Below are 15,032 nucleotides of genomic sequence, written 5' to 3' on the forward strand. Positions count from 1 at the left end.
ATGAAAAACCATACATGAAATGTCACAGAAAATGAAAGAAAATGGTTTTGCCTTGAATACAAGTGAGTGATGAAATGTGCCCATTTCACATCACTCTGTCATTTTCACCAAAAAAAAGGTCTGAAGCCCACGAATCCCCCAATGATATTCCTAGTTTCTCTTGTCCAAAAGAAAATATGAAACCTCACAAGCAGCTCAGAGGCACAGTGAGCTGGAAGTGATCTCTGCACACAGACATTTCCTTGGCACCATCACGGAAACAACCTCAGCCAAGATACCAGCGGCCCAGGGCAACTTGGAGATAAATCCTCGGTGCGTGGCATCAGGCCACACGCTACTACTAACATGCAGAGAAAAGCAAAAGGGGGCCGGGAAGTGAATTTGTAAACACTAATTAGTAAGAATGGGGTAGAGCGATGTTTTTGAGTGAGTAAATAATTAATGACGTCCCTCTGCTTTTCTGGTGAGTCAGAGTTTATTAAATGTTTAACAAATACAGTTTTAAATGATCCAACAAATTATGACTGATATATAAGACTGCCAAACTCAGTGTTGCAACAGACCTTAGTAGAATTTAAGTTGAGTTTAAGAGATAGGGCTAGTCTCTGTTATTCTACTAGGGGGCAAAATAGAGCCAGCTGAAAATTTCACACTATAACCATGTCTCTTTCAAAAAGAACAAATTTAAGGGACTCATCCAGCCATCCATTTTTTATAATCCTTATCCTACACAGGGTTGCGGGGAGCCTGGACCCTGGAGCCTAACCCAGGGGACTCAGGGTTGGGGACACCCTGGACAGGGTGTCAACACCTAACAGGGCACAATTGCACACACATTCACACACTATGGACAATTTGGAAATGCAAAACAGCCTACAGTGCATGTCTTTGGACTGGGGGAGGAAACCAGAGTACCAGAAGGATACCCCCAAAACACAGAGAGAACATGCAAACTCCATGCACACAGGGCAGAGGCAGGAATCAAACCCCAACCCTGCAGGTGTGAGGCAAATGTGCTAACCACTAAGTCACTGTGCCCCCTAGGGGATTCATACTTATGTTTTTTTATTTGTAAATAATTTTGCGAACTACATTTAACTTTCCCCCATTTCAGTATTATTTTGTGTAAATTCACTATATAAAATCACAATTCAAGTGGGGCAATAATTATGCAAGACATTGGGTAACTGCTAAAACCATTCGGAAAATGTTTCTTTTTGATAATGATTTGCAGTCTGTACATCAATTTTGTAGGGGAAATGTGTTCAATCCATTTGTTCCTGTGGAATGTACCTTTCAGATGAATGCAGAATAATGAACACATTTTAGAGGACCTCTCTAGTAAAATGATTTTTTAAAATCCACTTGACATTTCCCTTTAAGGACACTTTTTTTGGAACCCTTGAGGAACCTGCCTGGTAGTGTGCAATTTGCCAATCTTACTGACCCAAAAGTAGTTCAATTTGTTCAACAATGTCACTTATAAAACATTAGACTATTTTAACCCTCCACTGCATGAATTACTACATTTGCATCAAAACAATGATTTTATTGATTTTTATTACTTTAATTAGTTGAAGTAATAAAAATATATAAAAGAATTTCTGGGAAAAATAAGTAGTTGGTAAATTGTTGCCATATGGCAACAATGTGTAATGGCGGAAAGTATAATATAGTCAAATATAACCAAACATTTAAAATTGGAGATAGATTAATTGTTGCCATATGGCACCACCATGTAGTAAAGGGTTAAAGGTAAGCTTTAGGTTCAGTTAATATTTGGTGTCTTTTTTTCACAACTGGAAAAACCTTGTGTTTAAGGAGACAAAGCTTAGGCTGCTTACGCTGCTTTGAATGTTAAATTCAATTAAATTGTATTTGTGTAACACTTAAAATAATGGACATTTTCACAAAGCAGCTTTACATAAATATATAAATTCAGGATATACATTTTAAGTATAAGGTTATCCCTAATGAGCAAGCCAGAGAAAAAAACAAGAAAAGGCCAAAAAAAACAAGGCAAGAAAAAACTCCCTGAGATGATATGAGGAAGAAACCTTGAGAGGGACCAGACTCAAAAGGGAACCCATCCTCATCTGGGTGACACCGGATAGTGCAATTATAAATAATTCCCTTCTATAACTTTGTACTACATGGTCAAAAAGTGCAATTGTATAACCTGGAAATTCATTATAGTTTTTACAAGAAGTCAATTTTGTTTGCAAACCGTTAAACCACATTTATCAACCATTCACTGATGGAGATTTGAGTGCAAAACTGTTCATGGCAATTACAGTCCAGAAGCTATCATACAGTAGCAGTTGTAGTCCTAAGCCTATATCTACACTGAGACTTGAAGGGCTTCAAAGAAAGCCCTGAAGTGCATGACGGAAGTACAAGAATGACCAATGTCTCTGTGAAATGAATCTGCATTAAGGTCCATTTAAGTGTGCCGGTGCACCTCCTAGCGTTTTATACAAATCAGTAGCTTTGATTTTCTCACTGAATGTGTGGCATCAAACCATTACACGTTTTTTTTTTTTTTAAACAAAGCAGAACCGTCAAAATATGAATACATTTGATAAGCTTCTCTGTCTGTGTCATTCTTTCCACTTTCCTGACTTGCCCTCCAGTGAGTTCTAAACTAACTAAAGAGTGTACATAAGACCAGCGCTCGGCGATAATGACACAGAACAGGAGCGAGGTAATGGCTGTCACTTCACGTCCATCAGAACGACTGAGGCTGAAATATTGCTCATAAGCTGTCAAGATCATGGGATGCCAGAGGGCTTTAGTTAGTTGTAGTCCACACAAGTAACAGTGAAGGTAGTGAAGGAGAGAAAAAAAAGTGGACGAAGCAACAGCAATAGAATATAGCAGGATCTCAGAAAGGGCAAATGACACAAAGCAAAAGAAGACCAAAACAGAGCCATGTTGACAAGAGAAGAAATTAGGAGAAAACACGGTGGCCATATTGCTCTGGAGAATGAATCATAGTGAACTGAACACCTCTATGTATTCCTGCAAAGGATGTTGATGAATAAAAATCAGTCAGACCATGGCCAGCAAAGTTTCATAATAGATGCTCCAGGGCTCAAGATACTGAAAATATACAGGCAGGAAAAAAAAAAATCAGGCATTAAGCTGTCCCAAAAGCGTCATGCCGGCTGCAAAACGACGTCCTAAAGACAAGCTTAATCTAGACAGAGCCAGGATGCAGTGGTGATTTATCGTAGATCCCTGACTTTGAAGGCTTGAGTTGGATAAGAGGATAATAACAAATTACGGAGTGTAGTTGATAAGGCTAAGCCATTGGAAGGACTTGCCACATTTACAGGGGAAAAAATACTTAATTGAGGTTGACTCATTTAACATCATGGAACGGCTGTTTTTAAGTATCAAAAGTCAGCAGGGGTGGCTACTAATGGACTAGCAGGGATAAGCCCCTTCGTCTTTAAAACATAAAAAGACATCAAGTGCCACAACGAAAAGCATTTGCGCTATTGTCTGGAGATAATGAGAAATCCTGAAGTTGCCACAGCTATCATTGCACCCAGGAGCCAAGAAAACAAAATTGTATTCTCTCTCCCCAATCACAGTGACACTAGCCTATCACACGCGTCTGTGAGCTGATGCAGGCAGAAAGAGGAGGATAGCGTTTTACTCCGAGTGTGTTGCACCTCCCCATGACGCTGCATGAGATGTTGGAAATTATGCATTTGTTGACATGGGGAAGCATTCTGTAGCCATTACCCTCCATGGTTGGTAGCAAATGTATGATAGGAGATCTAATCAGTGGGTGGGAATGGGTCAAGACTACAGTAAATTAAGGAGAAAATCTGGATTAAATAAAAAAGACATCATTATAAGATTTCACATTTGCTATCAGATTATTTACTGTTAACAAATGTGAATTATATTGGATTTTTGTGGAAGCAAGCGCAACAGCACCACCACTGTTTATAAAAATTTACACAAAATGGTATGAAGAAGAGAGGCTGGGACTGATTTCTTTTTAGCTCGGACTGTACAGTAGATTCATGCAGTCTATCAGAGACAGTTGTGTCAGGTGATTACATAAGGTAAATCTGTTTTCCATATTCATATTCAGAGCATGGAATGAACCCAGCACAGCACTGAATTGAGACACAATAATAAAAACACTAATAATAATAAATGATGAATATGGCTGCCTTGTCATGAAATCAATAAGACCTTAGGATATAATGAATTGCTCAATGCTAATATTTTCATTATTGAGCTATTGATAGATATTAGATTTTACCCTCCCATACATTATCACAAAAAGCTGTCACTGCAATATTAAAGAACTGACTTACACAGATGATTACACTGGCACCTCTGGGGTTGGGGGATCAAATCCTGCCCATGCACTGTGCATGGAGTTTGCATGTTCTCCCTGTTCTTCAGGGGTTTCCGATGGTTACTCTCATTTCCTCCATCAGTCCAAAAACATGCATTGTAGGCTGATTGGCATTTCCAAATTGTCTGTAGTGTGTGAATGGGTGTGTGAATGTGTGTGTGATTGTGCCCTGTGATGGGTTATCACCACATCCAGGGTGTCCCACGACTTGTGCCCCGAGTTCCCTGGGATAGGCTCCACGCTCCCCTGAGACCCCTTGTAGGATAAGTGGTATGGATGGATGGAAGGACATGAAAACTGTCAATTTGACCTGGCAGAGGTCATGCTCAGGAAGCAGAGGACTGATTTTAGCACAGATTAAGAATATGTATCTAAAATGTAATTAAACTGATTTTGTTATTTCACCAAAAGCTAAGGCATGTTCAGGCATCAACTCCCATGACTATATAAATCCTGACCAACTAAAAGCTATTATAAAACATAAACCTATAAAATTCCTAGCGATGTTCTCCTCAAGCGTCTGAATCGACATTGAAGCATTCATTACATAATGATGTAAGCCACGAAGCCCAGATGACTTGCAGGCCATTAATACAGAAAAACAGCAATATCAGCCAAAAACTTTGATAATCATGATACAGTCAGTACTAATGCCCTTAACACACATGTTTTGTTTCACAGTCGCTTGATAGTGACGCTTTGGTGACAGTGGCAGGTCAGAAAATAAGCCCCAAAACATGCTTTTATTTCCCCTCACTACTGCAGACTGCTGTTAATTAAATGACATACTGCAGAGTTCACCTAGTATTCATTACACTGGCTGTCATCTTTCCTGGGTATATTTTTCTCTGCCATGATGGGATAAGGATTCGGGGAAGTGGGTGGGGGTGTAGCAGTGGGTTAATGTAATCACTTTTTTGACGCTAGTCATTATTCTCCATGAAGCGTCAGGATTATTTAGCTAAAACACTGAAAAAATGGGTAGCCGTTATCATTAATTTTACCTTGGGTTAGAAGCTGAGGGGTGGGTGGTATGATATAATAGCAATATCATGATTAATTACCGTAGGCTATGTCAACATAGCATGGTATCATGATATCTTTTTTTTAAATATATCCATCCATCCATTTTCTATACCGCTTATCTTTCAGGGTCGTAGAGAACCTAAAGCCTATACCAGGGAGCATCAAGCACAAGGAGGGGTACACCCTGGACAGGGTGCTAATCCATCGCAGGGCACAATCACATACACATTCACACACCCATTCATACACTACGGACACTTTGGACATGCCAATAAGCCTACCATGCATGTCTTTGGACTGGGGAGGAAACCAAAGTACCCGGGGGAAACCCCTGCAGCATGGGGGAAACATGCAAACTCCGCGCACACACAGGGCAGCAGTGGGAATCGAACCCCCAACCCTGGCAGTGTGAGGCGAATGTGCTAACCACTAAACTTTGTCTTTAACCAATGAACTTTAACATTGTAAAATGTTACATTTTTACAGTTTTAATTTTCCCCAACATTTCAGTAATACATTGGAAAAAATGTTGTTGTTTTTTTTAAATAAATAAGTAATTTTTTATATAAAACAGAAAATTATTTTTGTAGACATAAACATTTTTTCAAATGCCACACTACTGTTTGGCAGGCAGCTACTGAATAAAAAACCATAGAAACCTGCACAGAATTTGCAATGGTTTTAATGGTTATAATGGGAATTGTATTGGTTTTAATGGAAACTGTGATGGTCCCTGTTGGTCTCTACTGGTAATTTGTTTACTTCTATTGGTGGATGCCTAGAGGATACCATTAAGGACCAATAATGGTGATGGTTTTGATGGTTAGCTGATGATTTGAAATGGTATTTATAGTGGAAACCATTAGAATTTCTGTCATGGTTTCTATCGATTTGGGGTTTTGTTTTGTTTTTTTGGCAGGGGGGTTCCAGCAGGATATTACTGTGTAACATCTTTGGGGGTTATGATATGATGTTTGTTATCATATTACCCACCCCTAGGTAGCAATGAAATAACTTGCCCAATTTCAAGACTATCGAACTAATCACTTTATGTGGACCGTCAACCATGTAAGTCATTTAAGTGAAGTAGTTTTTATTATAGAAATGCTAATGTATTAGTGTTAGAACAACTGCTTTGATATAAACCGGTTCTTTGTCTTGCAACCAGCACTGCTGTCAGAGATGCTGTTATAGAAAATTAATTAACACCTTCTGACCAATATTCCAATCCTGACTTTGTCGAAGTCGATAACTGCACAAATAGTACAGCCCTTCCCTATAGTGTTCATTTAAAAAACCATGCCCATGAAACACATGCACCAGGCTAGAAATAATATTACAAAATTATCACCCACTTATTCAAAATAAGCTTGATGGAAGATTTAACTGTAGAGCCTGTTAATGTGATGATGTCGATGTTCCACAGCTGAAAACATCTGCGTGCACATTTTGTACGAGTTTGTGCAAACCATCAGACATATAAACACAGGGGAAAAATGTGGGGTGATAATAAGTGATGTCACTGGTTATATGAGTACCGTCCATTCATTACATCAAGCACAACTATCTGTGAATGCTATAGCCTATTAGTAATGTTTTTTTTTACTCCTAACTTAGGAGGAATCAGAGATTTGGATGTGTCCAACATGAAGAGGACACTCAAAGGTCCTGTAATAGACACTAATATCTAATATACTGTCTTTAAGAGAGAGAGAGAGAGAGAGAGAGAGAGAGAGAGAGAGAGAGAGAGAGAGAGAGAGAGAGAACAGACTCCGGGAAGAATAAACTGGCTCATAGACCGAATGTTTGGAGGCCATCTCAAGGGTTAACACTGCTATATGTAAAGACAACTCACACTGAACTACCACCACCATGTTGTTGTTGTTGTGGGGTGTTTTTTTTTTTTTTTTTAGAAAAACAAAATGAGAGAATTTTTTTTCCTCAGAGTTCTCTCAGGATTTGTCTGTGAGCATCTTCTAAAAAACAAAAAAGCAAGCCTTGTGTGTGTGTGTGTGTGTGTGTGTGTGTGTGTGTGTGTGTGTGTGTGTGTGTGGCTATTCCTATTTAGCTCTCCATACCACCTTTCGGAGCTCCAAAGCAAGTACAGTTCTCCTCATCCGTTTCATTTTCACTTTTTTCCCCTTGACTATCCAGATCCCCATCCAGCTTCGAAACAATCAGGCTGAAGGATTGCTGAATTATTCAAGGCTCATACTATGAAATTAGGAATGCTCACACCACGAAGCACCAGCCACCATCCCATACATCAAAGATATGCAAAAGAACAAAACCTGGAGTGAGTATGTCTCTGATTATGGCAGCACAACTATAATCCGCTATTACACACATACATACATACATACATACATACATACATATATATATATATATATATATATATATATATATATATATATATATATATATATATATATATATATATATATGTATGTATATGTATATGTATACACACACACACACACATACACAGAGAGAGAGAGGGAGAGAGGGAGAGAGCCTGATCTATATCCTGCCACTTTGTTCAGGATATCAGGATGATGTCAGAGGCTTGCAGTTGATTTAAACCAAATCAATGATCATATGGCAACGAGCATCACAGCTGGGATTTTATAAGTCCTAAAAGTGTTTACAGGCCGTTAGTTCACAAGCGCACACAAGTGATTGAAGGAGCAACACCACGCACCTGCTGCAGAAGTCTGAGGAACTCATAGAGTAGGAAGGTACACTCTTAGAAAAAAGGGGTTAAGGGTTCTTAATCTCCTGAAGGGTTCTACTTGGAACGCTTTTCATTAAGGGTTCCCACAACCTATAACCTATATTTGAACCTCAAGTGTACAGTGAATGGATGCGTCAGACTCACGCTGCTGTTTTGTCCGGTCCAGTAAACGACAGCGTGGTTGTGAGCGGAGTCTCCAGCCAGGGCGAAAGTGCTACTGCTCACTTTGGGTTCCTCCGACCTGGAAGTGGCCACTTTTCCCTCGTCTCGGTTGCGTCGCAGTTTCTGTCCATCCACAAACAGCAGAGCATCTGAGGACTCTGCGGAATCTCCGCTCCGCGCGCTTGCGCCAAATTCATCCAGTTGCGCCGCGCTCCTTTTGCGTCTCCGTAACGCACCGTCTTTTTTACACACTTTCTCATATTCCCGCTGTTCCCCCAGTGTAGTTTGCTTGGGCAGTGTTTTTTCACCGGAGCCAGGTTCGAGTGAGCGCGCCGCCACTTCCACTTCTCTCGAGTTTGGCACGCCGCTCGCGCTCGCGTCTTTCCCCAACTCATGAACTCCTTCCAGAACCGGTTGCAATCTCGTGCGTGCGAAATTGAGAAGTGATTTCCTAGCCGCTGTAGGAATGATGATGCGTGCATTGTTTTGGACGTCCCCAATTTTCACAAGCGCTGGGAACGGGCACGAGGCGCAAGTTACCTCCGCTCTGGCACAAATATGCAAAGAGCAAACAAGCCAAGTGCACAGAGTCAAGTACATGCCAGATAACGAGTCCATGGCCAAACCAGAGCTTGGAATGCCGAATTTCCTTGCCTTGGATCCGTGTGTAGAGTGGATGCTCTGCGCGCGTTCCCTCCTGGTTTTTTAGGCAAGTGCTCTTCAGCTAAACTGTTCACGTTCGGCTATCTGATGAAGTATAGGCAGCAAGCACAGAGGGGAGGAGCTGAACACTGGCCAGAGAGAGAGAGAGAGAGAGAGAGAGCGAGAGAGAGAGGGAGACTTCTTTTGCTATTTTATTTTTGGGGGTTTTTCTTCCTTTTTCCACGTTCAAGTGTTTTGTTTTGTTTTTGTTTTTTTATCACAGAGGTTAGGTTAAGCTTCACGATGTCATCCAACCTCAAGGTTTGTGACATATGCATTAACATAAATTAACATACGCCGACATTAATGTGTTTGTTCAGTGCATGTCGTCATGCATCCTAAACTCGCCAAGATAAACCATCTGTTGTTTGACATTAAAAAAGTCAGTAAAATGGCAGTGGTGGAAGGGGAAGAAAGCAAAGAAGAAAAAGAGGGAAGATAAAGAAAGACGTAGTTTTCTCATGTGCACGCGCTCAGTCGCGACATTTAACCCTGTGTCTCGCGCACAGTAGACATGACGCACAGGTGTGTGCGGTGTGTGAGTGTGTGCTGAATGTGTGTGTGCGCGCGCGCTGTGTGCGTGAGTGTGATAAAATACTAGAAAAGGCACCAAAATGCCATCACAGTGGCATGTACAGGATTTCGACATGACCTGGCAACAGCACACTAAGGGGTAGCATCAAATCATGTATAGCAGGGGTTCTCAGTTTTTTTATTCACCCAGAATTTTTTTTTAAAGAACCCTCTCGAATATCAGGCTTATTATTTAAATGTCTACAAAAAATATATTGGCTATGTAAAGGCTTTGTATTAGAGTTCTTGAACTTTCCACACACATATTTCCTGGGCAAAATATGTTAATTTTCTGACCAGCAAAATGTAAAATTTAGTTTTTAGCCAATTGTGATTGTAATGATATATCATTTTTAATGTATAACCAGTATTCTTGGTCTTTAATGTGGTGCCATTACTTTAAGTCACTGGAGTAATAAATTTTCACTGGTGTCATAAGCAAAGACCCTTACAGCAGTGACAGCAACACCAGTGACAAATTTCCATTGAAGGTGTTTTTTCAACAGCTTCTCAATGCACACATCATTAATCATATCATTATCTATACATTATTCTATTAAATCCTGTTTTCCCAGTGAAACTTTTACAGGAATATTGAAAGGTGTGACATCAATAACGCATTTAAATTAGGTGCAAGAAAAAATACAATTTACAAGTAAATTAATAACTTATAGAATGTGCAGGGAAACTCTGATGGTGTTGTTTGAACTCTAATGGTTCATTATTCTGAATGAGCTTTTCAAATAGCTAATACCAATGACATGATGTCAGAGACAAAGGTTTTTTTTTTCTATAACCTACATACTCAATAGACCTCATACTTATGTTCAGCCAGTGATATTAAAATGAATATGGAATATTGATTAAACGTCTGCAAAAGTCTCTAAGCTGTTCAAGCTGTTCTGTTCTCCCAGCATTTTATATATATATATATATATATATATATATATATATATATATATATATATATATATATATATATATAAAAATCACCACTGTAACAAAACTACAGCAAAACAAAACAAAATCACAGACTCAATTTTGAGAACGATGGATGTATAGGATAAAGCATCATTTGCAAAATATCTCATTTGTATAATAGTACAGAAGAATGGCCAAGTAATGACATTACAGCGTTGGTTTTGTAATTGCTTACGATTTATCCAGGTGGAGCTAAGCTACAATGGTCCAGATATATCTAGGTGCATCTATGCTACAGTGGTCCAGATATATCCAAGTGGATCTACACCATGATGGACCAGATATATCCAGGCAGATCTATGCTACTATGGTGCACATATATCCAGGTGGATCTATACCACTATGGTCCAGATACAGTACAGTTGCAATCAAAATTATTCAACCCCCATTGCAAATCAAGTTTATTGTCAAAATTTACAGACTTTCAGCTGTTTGCAATAAACAAATCAAACAAAAGCAACTGAAATAGTTCAACACAATAAATGCTTCAAGTGGTTTCCCCAAATTCAACTGAAAATGAAACTTATAATGACTTCTCCAGTTTCAAAATTATTCAACCTCCTGAATAGAATCCCTCACAACAGCACAAATATACAAAACAGGTGTTGTCTCAAGCCCACCTGATGCAACTAATCAAGAGCTTCATTAGTTGCACCAGGTGTGCATGATCTGGAACACATGAAATACCTATACTGGCTAGGGGCAGAAAATAATGGAATACCTGTTCAGGGCAGAAAAAGGAAGCTATCAACCGCTGCAACCAGATTTCTGAGAAGGCAGGTTGTGAAAAACCTTCGAGTGACTGCAAAAGACGTGCAGCAAGACTTGGTGGCAGAAGGCACTGAGGTTTCAGTGAGCACTGTAAGGCTCGTAATAAACACAGAAGGTTTCCATGGCAGAACTCCAAGACGTACACCACTACTGACCCAAAAGCACAAGAAAAATCAGCTCAGAATCATATAAATAAGTCACAGAAGTTTTGGGATTCTGTTCTGTGGAGCAATGAAACAAAACTGGAACCTTTCCCCAAGATGGATCAGCGGTATGTCTGGAGGAAGAAGAATGAAGAAAAAACACTCTGTCCACAGTCAATGGTGGTGGCTCAGTGATGCTCTGGGGCTGCTTTGCATCCTCTGGCACTGGAAACCTGCACAATGATCCCAAGCATACCTCAAATTCCACCAAGGCTTGGTTGCAGAAAAATTAATGGAAAATTCTACAGGGCCATCACAGTCACCTGACATAAACCTCATAGAAAATCTCTGGTGGTATTTTAAGAAGGTGGTTGCAGCATGCTAAGATTCCTCAGGAAGCTGGTGTCTGGCTATGCATCTCGATTGCAGCAGGTCATAACAGCAAAAGGGTGCTCTACTAAGTACTAAAGATGCTTGCCACGAAGGGTTTAAATAATTTTGAAACAACAGTTGCATTTTCATATGAATTTAGGGAAACCACTTGAAGCATACATTGTGTTGAACTTTTTCAATTGCTTTTATTTGATTTGTTCATTGCAAACAGCTGAATATCCGTAAATTTTGACAATAAACCCTATTTGCAATGGGGGTTGAATAATTTTGATTGCAACTGTATATCCAGGTGCATCTATGCTACAATGGTCCAGATATATCAAGGTAGAGCTATGTCATGGTGTTGCAGATACTGCATATCCAACTGAATCTACACTACAATGCTCCAGATAGCAATGGATTCATGGTCTAGTGCTGGCCCAAACTTACCACTTTCATCTGGCCCACTGGAATGATTGTGATAAACTCATCCAAATTAATCTGCCAAAACAAACCCACAGCACAGCCTTGATGAACCTATGTTTCAAGTCTGAGCTTATAGCTTGGCCACATTTGGTAAAAACTGAAATGCAGCACATGCACTCATTTCAGATTGCAAATGTTGTAAAAACTTTCAGTTTGGCAGCATGGACTACTTTTGGAAACCAGTAATTTTGTCATTGCTGTAACTGCTGCTCATATGTCTAAACTTCATATTCTGCTGGTTATAAGAAAGTTTGGGTGGCAATTGGGGTGGTAGGGTTTATTGCAAGGGTGCCACCCATGAGTATGATGCCCCTGCAGGACACTTTAACTATTTAATATCTTGCTTAATCAGAATCAAGATTCCAAACGTATTCTGAATGACATCACCCATCAGAGGCATTTTAGTCATGCAGCATTTAAGAATGAGCTCTCTCTCTCTCTCTCTCTCTCTCTCTCTCTCTCTCTCTCTCTCTCTCTCTCACACACACACACACACACTCACACACACACACACACACACACACACACACAAACACACATTTGCTTTCTCAGCCTCAAAGGAAATTGAAGAGACATTGATTACCGCAAGAAGCTTAGTATATGATTTATACCTCATTCCAATTAATTGTGCAATAGATTTTTCATGTTGCACTGCTTGGACTCTCCTATTCTTCCTACAAGACAGGGCAAGGATCAACCTTTTACCCTGCAGAGATGTGCTACTTCAGTTATGTTAGCAAATGTCTACACTGGACAAGGGAACCTCGTTGAAGAATTATATTATATTCTCAAAACTCATCTCAACTCACCCACCAATAAACAGATGACATTATGTAGGTGTTATTTATGCTAACACTGATTAAGCTGCATCCTAATGGACAATAAATCAGTTTCACTTTGCGATTCTAAAATGACCATTGCTCAACACTAGCAGGGGGAGAAAAAAAATCCTTGACAGTTAATTTTTATTATCTTGTTATTGGAATTTGGACACAGCTGAATCAACCCTAGACATTGTATCCACAAATGTATTGTCTCCCAGTCACTGTGTCTCCCAGAGAAATGCTATTATTTTCCATAGCTTATATGAATTCATGATGGTCTGTCTAATTTTCTCACAAGCTCTGATTCATTATTCAGATAGATCTAAATATAAACTCTCTAGAAGAGACCCAATGAGACCCAAGAAAACCTATGGCAGATTATTATTTCATGGCCTCATGGGTACCAATCTGTAAGTTACAAACAGTTATGGTTAAGGTGAGGAACATAGTTAGCATCACAGATTTTTTTCTCTCTCATTATGGTTCAAAAGAAGAACCCTTTTACCAAAATAAAGAGCAATTTCATAAGAATCAATTTGAAAGAATCAAACTGAAAACTTTGTTTTGTTCCCTAACTTTAACTACAAGTTCTCCTACACTTTAATAAGTTTAAATTCTTACTAAATATCATTTATTTGAAAGGTGGGAAATTTTTGTGCCTGTGTCTTTATTAAGATTTAAACCAGAAGTGGGTGTGGCATGCACCAGAAATGTATTTATTTATTTATTATAAAATATGCACTCTATATAAAATTTTGTTCTGTTACATCCCTGTTACCAACATAGGGCCTTTGTAACACATTCATAAGCATTGTATAACTGTTTTATAAAGCAGGTGGCATTAGAAGTTTTCTGTGATTGCCACAAAATTGACAAAAATGCAAATTTGATTACCGCTTTAATTTTGACATCTTCGGACTCCTGAGTGGTGCAACAGAAATGCGTTCGTCCTATCATCCAAAATCCAAATGATGCCAAATCCATCCTTGGCTGGGTGTCCACTCCCCTATCAATCACAGCAACACAAGCCAATCATGGATGTCTGTGAGCTCATGCATGTGGAAATGGGCGTGGAAGTGTTACGCTACCTCCTGAGCATCAGTTCAAAAAGATGCAGTCAGCATCTTGGAGAAAGCATGTGAGACCATCTCTCTGATTGGAAGCTGTCATGTAATAGAGGAGAAATGCCTGATGGGTAGGAATTGGCCAAGGCTAAATTAGGGAGAATGGTTATGGGAAACTGTATTCAAATAAGTAAATGTTGCACTTAGTAAATAGTATTGAAATGGTAATAATTTTAGCGAGATAATTTTGAATGCAAATTGACCACCACCAGTTCAACATTCAATCTAATTCTTCAATAATTAGTAGATATCATAGATACACCTCTCCAAAAGACAACATGATATGTACATACTTGGAAAATGGAATTTCAGGTACAGCATCAGTCAGTCGACCCTTAATAATAGCAGACTGCACTATCTTCTGTCTTTCACCTAAAGACAAAGCAATATAATTAAATTAAACAGTTTTTCATCTCACATGTGTTGAAATAAATCTTCCAGTATTGCTTTATAAAATGTTTATTGATTGTTTATGGAGTTTTATGAAGGCCCAATGCAGGTACTTTTCAGATACAGTGTTACTCAAATGTACAATTATAAGGCCATTTTGGATAACCATGTCTATTACACAAAGCTGCTGGATTCTCAAATATGATTGGTAACAAGGTGGTGATGGATGTTTCTATAACAGCTCTGATAGTAGTGCCAACTGTAATCAAATCACATTATATTGCAGCACTCATTCTAATACTGTACATTATCATTTCTACATAAATTGCACTTTTTACAGGCACTTGTATAATATAC

General features: G+C 39.1%; 1 protein-coding gene across 1 annotated transcript in view; it reads right to left on the reverse strand.

The window, feature by feature from the left end:
- Positions 1-9,064, reverse strand: part of sorcs3a (sortilin related VPS10 domain containing receptor 3a) — a 296,209-nt gene extending 287,145 nt beyond the window's left edge. Inside the window, exon 1 of the mRNA XM_047151173.2 lies at positions 8,292-9,064. Within this exon, the coding sequence (XP_047007129.1) occupies positions 8,292-8,927 (636 nt within the window). The 5' untranslated portion in view covers positions 8,928-9,064. The remainder of the gene's footprint in view (positions 1-8,291) is intronic.
- Positions 9,065-15,032: the final 5,968 nt, after the last annotated feature.

Source organism: Ictalurus punctatus, chromosome 26 (assembly GCF_001660625.3).
Source record: "Ictalurus punctatus breed USDA103 chromosome 26, Coco_2.0, whole genome shotgun sequence".
Classification (NCBI taxonomy): domain Eukaryota; kingdom Metazoa; phylum Chordata; class Actinopteri; order Siluriformes; family Ictaluridae; genus Ictalurus; species Ictalurus punctatus.